A 13722-nucleotide genomic window follows, 5' to 3' on the forward strand; every position below is an offset into this window, starting at 1 on the left:
ACACACACACACACACACACACACACACACACACACACACGACTGCACATACATCATAGATTTTTCATTCTTTGATAGTTTTGATTGGATTTACTTTACATTTTAGAACTATGCCACGGGATCATAAAATGAAAATCCAGATAGGGACATTTACATCTGGATGTATGAGGCAAGCTGTTGGCTTGGTAGAGAGAGGGTGTAGCATTTGATCTGTGGCGAATGAAATACAGCTGCCATTTCAGACATTGGCACAATATGTAAATAAATATAAGGAATCACCTATGAAGAATTTGCATGACTCCTAATTGATGTATCAGAGAAATCTTTAGTGATGAAGGAGAATCAGTCTTGGTGTAATAACTAAAAATATGTACAAGAATATGCTATGGGCTGCCATTTGTAGAACATAGAAAACTAACCAATGAACCAGCTGTAAAGAATAATTAGAAAATAGCCGAGACCTGGAATGACAAAAATGGTGCTCGAGTAAAATGGATGTGGGGATTTCTTAAACGGCACCCAACACTATCAATATAATGCCTGGAGGATGCAGACTGTCTAGGGCAACTGCATTCAACAATTACAATGTAAAAATGTTTTCTGGTAGCCTAGAAGACGTTATTAAGAGAAGCCCCAGTTTTGCTGATGAAACATGGATCTTTAATCAGGATGAAACAACAAAACTGAAGGAACATACCAAGATAATTGCTGAATGAGGAATAAAGTGCTGAAAAAGGGGCATTTGTAACAACTTACTGTGTATTGAGTGCTGCAGGAACAGTGTTCCACCACTTCTAGTCTTTTCAAGAGTGTGTTTCACAGAGCACACGATGACTGGAGCACCTCCTGCAAGCCTGGGTCTAGCTTCAACCTCTAACTGGATGAATGTGGAACTTTTTATGAAGCAATGAAACAATTCATAAAACAATCACCAAGTTCAAAGGAAAATTCTTCTTATTAATTTATGACAACACTGAGAGCCATCTTGCTACTATGTCTGAAACCTGGCAAAACATAGTGGCGTCACAACCTTGGCTGTTCCTTCACATTCGATGAACATGCTTCAGCCACTGGATGTCAGAATGTTTAAACCTTTTAGTCTTAAATATGATATTACAATTTATGTTTGGTTAATGCAACACCCAGGAAAACCAGTCATTATCTATGAAATTGCTGCTAGTTGAGAGAGTGCTCATCTTAAAAGCGTTACTCCTTCAAACATCATGGTAGCATTCAAGAAATGTGGAATTTTTCCCTATCATTGCAATACCTTCACTGAAATAGATTTCTTGCAAGTTGTTACTTACATACCTTTACCATCCATGTCACCTGGAAGCAGCAGTTCCAATTCTAGTGAGCCAGTGCCTTGTTGATCAAACTATGGACTACAATAAAGTTCCAACTACATCTGTCAGGGAATCGCAATTTGTGTAACTTTTTGTTTCATGTACTGATATAACTGAGGCTGAGTGGAGAGAGAAACTTAAAGGAGGGGAACTTAACTTTTAGTGTGCAGAGTCAACGAGACCGTTTCACAAGAACAGCAGCATGTGCAAGTTAACATTTATACTTTTCTGATGCTGGGTTTCAAGTTTTTAATTAGAATTGCTCACAATCTAGTATGATAGTTTTAATCAGCTGTTAAGCAATTTTTTGACCAGAAAGAGTATATTTTTTTTAAATTTTGCTTGAAATTAGATGACTCACGATTTCAACAATCACGATAGGCATTGTGAGACTGTTTCTTGTTAAACACTGATAAATAGAAGGAAGAAAAAGAATTATGTTTTTGAAGAGTGAAATGTTACAATGTAATTCAGAAAAAATTTAAATTTCCCTGATGGTAAGGACACTTGCTCAGATGAACATTATGGAGAGAAGTGCAGGTACTACGGATGTGTCCATATTGTAGAAGAACAGACTGTACAGCAAGCAGTACAACCTACTCATTCCTTAAAAGTATTATTTACAAACTGGAAAAGGTAACATCTACCCATCCCTAGTGTTAGAACTACTATGGGAGCTTACAAACAGGATGCCACAGCCACTAAACAAGATGGATCAGAGTTATAGAAAACACAGGAGGCAATGGAATCTCAATTATCAAAAAAGCAGGATGACATGGCTACTAAACAAGGTGTGATTCAGGCTAAGCTTTTAGAATTTAGAGCTAAAAATGACACAGTGGCTAAAGAGCTAGCTAACGAAAAAGCTGTGTTGAAGTTAGTACATGCTGACATACCTGAAAGGGTACAGACATTATCAGATTATGCAGCAGCATAACAGAAGAATAGTCTGACTTAAGAGGAACCATTCAGGAGGTATCGGATAGAGTCAACAATTTGGCTGCTGAACAAGACAGGCTACAGAATGAGCAAAAAGAGCATAACAGGGAATCGCTAAACGAGGAATTTACTTGTTGGGTTGCAGGCAAGGAGGAATGGTGTTTCCAAAGGCATACGCGAAGAACAAAGAAGCAATGAACAAAATTTCTCCAGATTTAACAGAGGGGCATAGTGTACCTCTTGCAGTGTTAGTCACAGTCTACAGCCAACGGAAAAATTAAAACATGACGTGCCACTATGGTGTAGTGCAGTAGACAGACAATTAAATGAAATAAAAAGGGAATTATGTGATGTGAAGGATGTAATCGATGATAATAAATCAGTGATACAGGGTTCTGAAAAAAACCTCTGTTCAGGATCCAACATGAAGTCAAATTCATCATGCACTACACGAAGTGCTAGCTTCTGTACAGCACGATAAGCCATGTGATATGACGTCTGTGCCATGCTTTAAGAGTTTAATGATGGAAGAAAACCTTGATAGGCACAGACAATTTCAAATTTTCAGCCCTAACAAAAGGATGTTTCATCCAATTGTCTTCACAGACGAATTTAAGGACGTTAAGCCTAGGTCATGGTCCAAGGCTCAGGAGACAGAATTTCCAACTGGCTTTCTACTGGACAATGCAGCTTTATGGGCAACTGAAACAAGTGACTTATGATGAAATCAAAAAGGCTATCTTAGCAAAACATTGGTTGGCTGGTACACAAGAGAGACTAAGAAAGGAAGTGTTTAACCTGTAAAATTTCCAGTTCCATCGAGGAAGTTAACAGAAAATCTTTGAGAAGTATTAAACAAAACTAGATACTGGGACCACCCACTATTGCAGTGTGATGATGTACATATATTAAAAGCAAAAGAATGTATTCCCATTGGGGAAAAGTTAATAAATGTAGCAGACTCTAATCAAAGAACTTCTGTTGCTTTTACATTCAACAGACTTCATAGGTGAAGATGCCAAGTCATTTCCATGTAATGAAAAGTTTCAATCCAAAGTATTTTAAACCATGCCAGCAATAGACAGTGGCAGCACACATCAGAAAATTATAATGTAATCAAGAATGGAATGACATGAATGTTGAGAGAATGGGGACAGACAATATGAACCAACTGTCAACATCACAGTAGGAAAATACACTCGACTGCAATGAGCCCTGACTGTGAGGTTGATTTGGGTGTGTTAAAAGAGATCCAACTTACCGGGTATTATAAAGGACTCAATATAAGAGAAGACGTGGATGATAATGACAATCAATGTAAGATTACACATAAGACAGTGCAGCAGTCAGCACTCAGGGCTTATGTAGAGATTTCCTCATTCCAATTATAATAGACACAGGAGCTGCAGAAAATAAAATATTGACTGAACTGAATAGTAGGATTTGTGAGAAACTTTACATATGCATCTTGCCATTGAGTAACTGTTGTGTACTGGGAGCTGTTGACACAAGGTCCTGAAATATAAAATGGGAAGGTCACCTCCTGTTAAAATTAGGAAATCAAGCAACACTAGGCATGTTCCCTCTTAAAAATTAGGAAACTCAGCAACAATAGGCATGTTCTCTAAGGCAAATTCTTTAGTGGTGGACTGCATAATGGAAACTGATTTTCTCTGTGAGAGACAAGCAGTGAATGACCTCTCAACTGGTATTTGTATGCTAATAATTGATGGCACAGAGGTAGTCCTGGAACTGATTAAAACTATTGTTGGGTAAGGCAGATATTACTAGGACACACAAGTATAATACATAGCGAAAGAGAATTGTGAACTATGCTTGTAGCAACTGGAGGTTGAAAATATCAACGATTTAAGAGAACAAATAAAACAAAAGAAGTTGGAGTCAACTTATTCAAGTGAAGGGCACAGAGGAGTCCCGCCAAGTGTTTTATTAAATTATATCACAGTTTTGAAGAGAAATTGTGTATAATCAAAGGATATACATGTCATCTAAACATACAGCCACAAATCACTTTGCCATTTGTTACACTCCATTCCTTGGGCTAAAAGCTCTGCTGTAACTAAAGATATCAGAAGAATTTTAACTGGTAAAAGATAAAATCTTTGATGAGCCAGTATTGTAATCTGTTATTTAGCAGTGGCATAAGTAGGTGGTAGTATTCGGCTGGTAACAGATGTGAGGGCTATCAACGAAATTAATGTACAAGTGAAAACTTGCTCAGAGAACACAGAAGTGCAGATTCAGAGAGTCCATAGCGTGAAGTACTTAACTGCTATCGACTTGTGCACACTGTATTGACAGTTGCATTTGATGAGGATTCATGCAAATATATGGCTTTCATTTTTGTAGGAAGGAGTTATCAACTCAAAGTTCTGCGGTTTGTTTGAACGTAATTGTTGGTGTTTCTACTGCTGCACTAGATACTGTCCTTGGCCAGGTGTTATTACACAGGCTTACCTTATACACTGATGATCTATTAATAGTGACTTCTATGTGGGACGAAAAAATATTTGGTATGTCAAATCTTCAAAAACTTTCAAGATTATGGAGTGATGGCAAAATTACAAAAATCGAAATTTATTGTTGTTGTGCTCTTCAGTCCAGAGATTGGTTTTATGCAGTTTGCCATGCTACTCTATCCTGTGCAAGCTTCTTCATCTCCCAGTACCTACTGCAACCTACATCCTTCTGAATATGTTTAGTGTATTCATCTCTTGGTCTCCCTCTACGATTTTTACCCTCCATGTAGCCCTCCAATACTAAATTGGTGATCCCCTGATGCCTCAGAATATGTCCTACCAACTGATCCCTTCTTCTAGACAAGCTGTGCCACCAATATCTCTTCTCCCCAATTCTGTTCAATACCTCCTCATTAGTTACGTGATCTATCCACCTTATCTTCAGCATTCTTCTGTAGCACCACATTTCGAAAGCTTCTATTCTCTTCTTGTCCAAACTAGTTATAGTCCAAGTTTCACTTCCATACATGGCTACACTCCATACAAATACTTTCAGAAAAGACTTCCTGACACTTAAATCTATACTCGATGTTCTCTTCTTCAGAAATGCTTTCCTTGTCATTGCCAATCTACATTTTATATCCTCTCTATTTCGACCATCATCAGTTATTTTGCACCCCAAATAGCAAAACTCATTTACTACTTTAAGTGTCTTATTTCCTAATCTAATTCCTGCAGCATCACCTGATTTAATTTGGCTACATTCCATTATCCTCGTTTTGCTTTTGTTGATGTTCATCTTATATCCTCCTTTCAAGACACTATCCATTCTGTTCAACTGCTCTTCCAAGTCCTTTGCTGTCTCTGACAGAATTACAATGTCATCGGCGGACCTCAAAGTTTTTATTTCTTCTCCATGAATTTTAATACCTACTCCGAATTTTTCTTTTGTTTCCTTTACTGCTTGCTCAATATACAGATTGAATAACATCGGGGAGAGGCTACAACCCTGTCTCACTCCTTTTCCAACCACTGCTTCCCTTTCATGCCCCTCGACTCTTATAACTGCCATCTGGTTTCTGTACAAATTGTAAATAGCCTTTCGCTCCCCGTATTTTACCCCTGCCACCTTCAGAATATGAAAGAGAGTATTCCAATCAACATTGTCAAAAGCTTTCTCTAAGTCTACAAATGCTAGAAATATAGGCTTGCCTTTCCTTAATCTATTCTCTAAGATAAGTCGTAGGGTCAATATTGCCTCACATGTTCCAACATTTCTACGTAATCCAAACTGATCTTCCCCGAGGTCGGCTCCTACCAGTTTTTCCATTCATCTGTAAAGAATTCATGTTAGTATTTAGTGACTTATTAAACTGATAGTTCAGAAATTTTCACATCAGTCAGCACCTGCTTTCTTTGGGATGGGTACTATTATATTCTTCTTGAAGTCTGAGGGTATTTTGCCTGTCTCAAACATCTTGCTAACCAGACGGTAGAGTTTTGTTAGGCCTGGCTCTCCCAAGGCTGTTAGTAGTTCTAATGGAATGTTGTCTACTCCCGGTGCCTTGTTTCGACTTAGGTCTTTGAGTGCACTGTCAAACTCCTCACACCGTATCATATCTCCCATTTCATCTTCCTCTACCTCCTCTTCCATTTCCATAATATTGTCCTTAAGAACATGGCCCTTATATAGACCCTCTATATACTCCTTCCACCTTTCTGCTTTCCCGATTTAATGACAAAAAATTAAAAATTTTTGGGACATGTTGAGGTACCACAAGGAGTATTACCAGAGGAAAGTAAAATCAGTGCAGTAAAAATTTTTCCGGTGCATAACACAAAGACACAACCGAAAGCATTCCTTACATATTTTACTATGGAAGCAGGTCAACTGTTCTGGTTTGTGGAAAGTCAGGTAGCTGTCCAACATAAACACCATCAAACATTTATGTGACATAATCAAGAAGTTAGTTCATGCACAAAATCCTGAACCATCAACATATTCGTACTTATGGGAGGCTAGTTAGTGTGGCTTAATATTTCCCCAGAGAACTTCCAATGGCCTGTCCAGTCCATGCAAGTCAAGTTGTTGCACTAAACTGGGTGAAAGGAGATCCAACATGATATTAGGAGGTATCCCTTGACTTTTATCACCTCAGTGCACTACACATGACAGGTTCATGGAACAGAAGGAATTCTAACTTGAACAAGACAATTTGATCGGACGTCAAAACTAATCTACAGTGTACTGGATATTTTTACAATTAAAATCTTTATCCAATGGGATACAAGTCCTTTTGATAAGTAAAGGAAGCTTGATACAAGGGGGCCTGGTATGACAAGGGTATAAGCGACAGTAAATGCCCTCCGAGTTGTCAACGACCGTGTAAATGGTTTAACCAACAGAGAAGAGTGTTCACTTTAAACATGTGCACTGAAGGTTTTAGAAAAAAATTTAAGGAAATTTTCAATTCATATTATGATCTTTTAAACACGGGATTTTTGTTGTAGGTGTAGGTTGATCTGTGATCATGATAGTGTCAAAAAAGTTGTCTAAGAAAACCATATTATGCTCATGCGATATAAATCAATTAGCTTATACATGCTGAACATTGGTACTCATTTCAATATCAAAGTATTAAGCCATAAAAATATTTGGAAATTAATCCAATATTTGAAGCAACAGACTGTGGAAAGTGCAGAGAAATGAACAAAGGACAGAACATAAATTTAAACTAGAAGTGTTACCATGGTGGATGTGGACCTCTGATATGAGCTAATACCAAAGAACAAGGTCTTGATGTAAATGCCAATATAATGTGTGTCAGTAGATGATGTGCTCTGTGCAAGAGCGGCACACAGTCAAATGGAAGCTGTGTATGTTGGTACAGCAACAAACTAGCTCGCTCACAGGTGATACTGTGAGTGGACCTATACACAAGAGTTGTCTGAAAAGTTTCTTGGCCTTGCCCAGATATTACACACAAACTGCCTGCCTCCCGCCCCCCCCCCCCTCCCCCTTAAGTTGGTATAAATGATAGCTAGTCATTTGAAGCAGTTGTGGCATGTGTGGCGTCGAAAATGGAAAAAAGACTGAGTATTGTGCACTGATTAAATTCTTCCTGAAACAAGGTTTAACACCGACCAAAATTCATTTGCAGCTTGTACATATGTTTGGTGGCTCTTAACCTTCAATTTCCAGCTGAAAAATAGGGAGTAGAGTTTAAACACAGCCGTGAAAGTGTCCAAGAAGATATACATGAAGGACGCCCGACAAGTAGTTGAAATTGCTAATGCTCTACGGTTATTAAAGGAACATGTAGGTCACATCTTGCACCAGGAACTGAAAATGAGAAAGCTTTGCCGAAGCTGTGTGCCATGTGTGTGAACTGCGGATGACAAACGCATTCACAAAACACTTTTTCAAAAAGAGCTTGGTGCACATCAAGAAAAACATAAGTGACTATTTGCATTGATATGTGGCAGTGGACGAAACATGGTTTCACCACTACACAACTGAATCAAAACAGAAGTCTATACAGCTCCAAAGAAGGTAAGGACAGTGCCCTCGGTGGGACTGATGATGGCATCACTGTTTTGGGATGTGAAAGGAAAAGAAAAAGATAAAACCATAACTGGAGAATACTGCTCTCAACTTCTAACAAAACTGGATGCAAGCATCTGTGAAAGTAGACCTGGATTAAAGAAGAAAAGAATGGTCTTCCAGCAGGACAATGCACCTGCCCACAAAAGGTTCTTGGCAATGGTGCTACTGAGGGATTTGCACTATGAAGTGCTGGACCATCCACCTTATTTGGCAGATTTGGCTCCCTATGACTTCCATCTAGTCTCAAAACTGAAGACATTCCTCGCTGGTCACCACTTTTAGTCAAATCGAGAAACCAATGTCACTGTAGATGGATACTTTGCAGCACTTACAGAGGAATAATACAGAGAAAAGGAACAATGCTGTATGAAATGTATTGATATTGCAGAAGATTATGTTGAAAAACAAAACTTCTTCAAAAGCATAAATTGTCGGGTCACTATCAGGCCGAGAACTTTTCAAACTGCCTTGGCCCACACTGTGTTGGTGAAACTCTTAACTGAAATTCAGATGAAATACTGTAACCAAAAGGATGCTAAACAGTACTTGTGGTTTCTTAATATCAAGGTCTTATACATGTGGAGTCCACAATAAAGGCTGCACATAAAGGAAAGAACAGTACTGTAGCAGCAACAGTAGTACTAGTAGTAGTAGGAGGAGGAGGAGGAGGAGGAGGAGGAAAGAAAGAAAGAAAGAGTGAAAAAAGTTAATGAAAAGTAAATATATTAATTTCTGCATAGGTCTCTTTTCTTGAAACTTCATGAGTTCAGTTCATCGTCTAGAAATAAGATGTACTGAGGACGAAAAGAATACCTCTGCACTTAATAAATAAATAATTCATCGGTTTCTTCCCTCAGGAAGTATAAAGTCTTTCATTTTTATTGTATTTTTCAGGATCCAAAACATCTGACGATAGATGGTGAGATGAGTCTTAGTAGTATCTTCTCTTTTGCTGAGCCTAAGAGATATACCATCCAACCACACCCATTTGCTCCACCCAATGATCCACATGTATATTGATCCATATTATTTCAAGATAGCACAATTCATATGGAAATGAAGCCAAAATTTCAGAACTGCAACCATATGGTCCAAACCATCTGTATGTAAATCTACATGAACAAAATATTAACAATAGCCTTGAAATAGCTCTCCACTCAACCAATAAAATGGATCATGCAGAGTTACAGAAAACAAAGTGTTGGAAGTATGTAGATATTTAGTGGAACATGAAAATCAACAAAAACTTAAGTTTTTAACTCAGATGTTTTTTCTATGTACTGAGACATGACTTACTAAAGTCTAAACTTCATAAAAAGGAATTTACATAAGTGGTTTAAATGTCTTATGAGATTGAAGGCCTCTTTTATTCCATTGCCAGTTTTCCGTAGAACTTACCCGAATGGGAAGGCATAAGAAATTTATTCTGGACAAAAAATTGATTCCAGTGTCAAATAGCTGAAGCTAAAATCATTGTAAGGCAAGTAGCACTGGGGAAAAAGTAACTTTCTGAATAATGCCCAATCCCCCTTTCAATATATTCAAAAGGGAATTAAAATCATTCTTAACTATCAAATGTTTGTACTCACTGAATGAATACTGATATTAAAATGTAGCTATTCTTAAATTTAGGCCGAACTCTTCTATCTATACGATGTACTATTCTGAGGTGATTGTAATAGATATTGTTTTTGCAACAACATGCTGTAAATTCAAATACCTATACTATGTAACAACTGTATGTTGCATTATGAAGTATTGTATCATATATTGCCAAGTGTATCACCTGTAAGCGGCTTCTTGTACATGTGAATTACAAATTGTATAAAAATGCTATGACTATATGCAAAAAAGATAATAAATAAATAAAAAAAATAAATTTTTTCAACTAAATTGGTGGTAAATTTTAACTCTTGTGTGGGGACAAAACATCAATGAAGAGGTTAAATATAAATTGCCAGATTTTACAAAAGGTTATACTCTATAAAGTAACACATTCTCATACTGAATTCATGCACAAATTTACAAAGTATACCATCATAGATTGTCAACAAATGCAGATTGTAAATATACTGAAACACAGATATTACCTGAGGTAGCGGAAAGTGAGTAGTATACAAAAGATGACGAGATTGAGATTCTATACCACCCACATCAGTAGCTTCTGTATGAGTTACGGATGACATAGGTGGAGGCACTACAAGGTGAGGAACTCCATCATCTTTTGGCGAATCTGGTGCATCCTGTAAGTAAATAATTTTAAATCAGTTTTATTAAATTAGCTACTTAAAAGAAGTGATAAATGCATCATACAAGAATTTAATTATTACCAAAGAATTCTGCTGCTCTTCTTTTATGTGCTGCAACAGCTTATCCAGTTCATCATCTATCTTCCTGTCATCATAATCAGTATTGCGACCGTGATCCTACAGCAAAAAACTATTAATAACAATGAGTAATTAAACAATAATAAAATGCAAATACTACGACTTACTAAAACTTAAAATATCTTCTCTAGCAAAGCCTTCAGCCAAGTAATTCACATCTAAGTTACATCAACTAGAAATCTGTCCTGGTTTCGCACTGGTAGCACTAAGTACTTACGGCTGCATGACTTGTTTCGCATGGTGGTAACTTTATTTACAGGCACTGTATAGAATTATGATTGAATTTCAGGCAAGAACGTTAGGAAACTGAATATCTCTTTCAAATAACACAACACAAGCCAGGAAAATTCTCAGGAAGCACAAATGTTGTATGTTCTGTATTTAATTGGTGTTCAAAGTGACATCTCATGACAATGATGGAAGCTGCAAGTATCGTACACCTGATCCACCCTAAATCAGTCTACATAATAGTAAAAACTGTATTAAAATCCCTACAGTAGTTCCTGGGATTAACCTTCGAATATAAACCAAAAAACACAGCAGTAGACTTTAATTAGTACAATATCTACCAGAAGAAGATTTGTACAGTCTCTGGTAATAACAGTTTTGTGTGGGTCAATGGCCTAGTGCAAGTTTTTCAATTAGGTGTCACTTCAGGACTGTATTGGACAACATTGACTTGATCCATGAAGCTGCATGGGGAACACAAAATGTATAAACCCCAGAATGGAAAACAACAACAGGTCACACAAATGTGACAGTAGCATCTGAGATTGAGTTGAGAACTAGTGCTGCTGCAGGAAGCAGTGAAGATGAAATGGATGCTCTCGACTGCACAGCAATAACCCATGATGCGATTTCTGCCATTCATCACTAGATGGCAATGGCATCACTTTCACAGAAGTGGTTAACTATCATCATAATTCAGTTAATTTGTACAAAATATTTACGAATCATAAACACAAAGCTTCCTCATAAATCACTCTGCACATTAGCAAAAACTGTATCAAAATTACTGCAGTAGTTCCTCAGATTTAGTCCAAACATGCTATGATTATTTGTAGATGGGTGCACAGATTTTGTAATTGGTGCAAATTATCTAACACAAAAGCATATGGGAGAAAGTCAAAGAATGGACATTGTATTTCGTACATAAGCAAAAACTGTATCAGAAGAGGGAAGTTTCTCTTTTGACACACTTATCACCTTTACTGACATTAATCCAAATTATCAAAGATATTACCTTACATGAAATGACATATGACAAGAAGTGATAAAAAGAACAGTGCACAACAGAGTCTCCGCCACAAATAAGTTCCTTCTTTATGCCATTATCAACAGAGATTAATGATGAAAATATTGCCAGAGCTTCAGCATCAGATAACAAGTGCCTCCTTGGCTGTTGTGGACTGTATCATTGTAGATCAAGATGACAGCAGCAAATAACTTCAAGTTGACAGCAGCAGATAACTGGTAAAGTACACACCATTCTACAGTCAATGTAACATTGAAATTTCCAGTAGAGCATATACATTAATTTTTGAATAAGTACTGTAATGCATATGTGTAACAGTGGATATGTGAGGCTTCTTTAATGTAATCATAGAATTTGTATTGTAACTTTCATTTGTTTAATCTGGTTGTTCATTATTGTAGTGTCACTGCATCAGTTGCTTTTAAATTATACTGTACGGTTTTTCATAGAACATCACCGTTCATCTTGTTTTTGTTTAATCACCATAATAAGCTGGAGGTTATATTTCTAATTATTGCTCCAGAAACCTAACTATTTTAGAACAAATTTCTGGAACTCACCTCAATTAGAACAAATTAGTTGGGTTTCACTGCACTATATAACTTGTAGAAAGAAGTGAACTTGCTACCAGGATAATTAAATTAAGTTTTATTTGCTGTCATCTTACATGTTTGTTTAATTAGAAGCTTTAAAAAAGCAGGCAGGACAGATAACTGTTATGCAACATCAATTTTCAAAATTATATACTAAACACAACAAAGAAATTACATAGAACACTAACAACTGACTTGGCATTTGACCCCACATTTTTATTTGTATGACATCACCCCAAGACAAACACACACACACACACACACACACACACACACACACACTGGGAATCAAGTCTAAAACCAGTATGTGTAATTTAGAGATGTATAAAACCAAGTATATGCATATAGAACAAAGTGCATGGATTCTACTTTTGTTAATGCTTCAAAAACCACTGTCCAGGAAGCCTGCAATTATTTCACTTAGGAACTTATTTTCTACAAAATAAAGCATAGGTATCAACACTACACATTACTCACTGGTGGGGCATATGTAGAGCTTTCATCATCTTGAAGCATTGAATTTGGATGTCCTGTACGACCATCTGCTGGAGTGGCTGGTTTGTTGCTTGTAGGATGTGGAGTACCAGGAGGGTGAGTACCTGGACCACTAGTATTCAGGTCACCACGAGAAATCAGTGTGCACAGGTATACATCATGTGAGAAGATATCATGCCTTATCAATTCAGCAAAGAGATGCACAAGATTTGTGAACATTGCACGATTTTGAGTTGATGGGTTGTCATCTGTGAAATTTTTTTTCAAATATCAGACACTCATTCACTTGTTAGTGCAAAATATATTCATGTTAAAACAAAAATATTGAACATTAATGCACACATCATAATAACAGGCTACTGACTATTATCAGTATTCTCCATTGTTCAAGGTTAATATTTTGTCACTTTGCCTTTTGTGTACTCGAATAAAATTACTGGCTAGCCAAAGTGAACAGACAGTACTATGTTTTTTATCTAACACAAAAATATTGAACAAATGAATAAACACTTAAGAATGAGTAACATGTTTAAAGAACTGTCCACATTAAATCCATTAACCACCAATAGAATCTGTATTTTAGCAACTACCATCCCCTTCCACACCAGACCTACTCCACA

At 37.0% G+C, this 13722-nt stretch overlaps 1 protein-coding gene across 4 annotated transcripts in view; it reads right to left on the minus strand.

Annotated features, from left to right (window-relative positions):
• LOC126336849 (mediator of RNA polymerase II transcription subunit 12) overlaps positions 1–13722 on the minus strand; it is a 356148-nt gene that overhangs the window by 266388 nt on the left and 76038 nt on the right. For all 4 annotated transcript variants that reach the window (XM_050000939.1, XM_050000937.1, XM_050000940.1 and 1 more), the window contains 3 exons: positions 13085–13350; positions 10703–10798; positions 10463–10615 (listed from right to left, as the gene is read on the minus strand). In XM_050000939.1, coding sequence (XP_049856896.1) covers positions 10463–10615; positions 10703–10798; positions 13085–13350 — 515 coding nt within the window. The remainder of the gene's footprint in view (positions 1–10462; positions 10616–10702; positions 10799–13084; positions 13351–13722) is intronic.

This window comes from Schistocerca gregaria, chromosome 2, assembly GCF_023897955.1.
Source record: "Schistocerca gregaria isolate iqSchGreg1 chromosome 2, iqSchGreg1.2, whole genome shotgun sequence".
NCBI classification, from domain to species: Eukaryota; Metazoa; Arthropoda; class Insecta; order Orthoptera; family Acrididae; genus Schistocerca; species Schistocerca gregaria.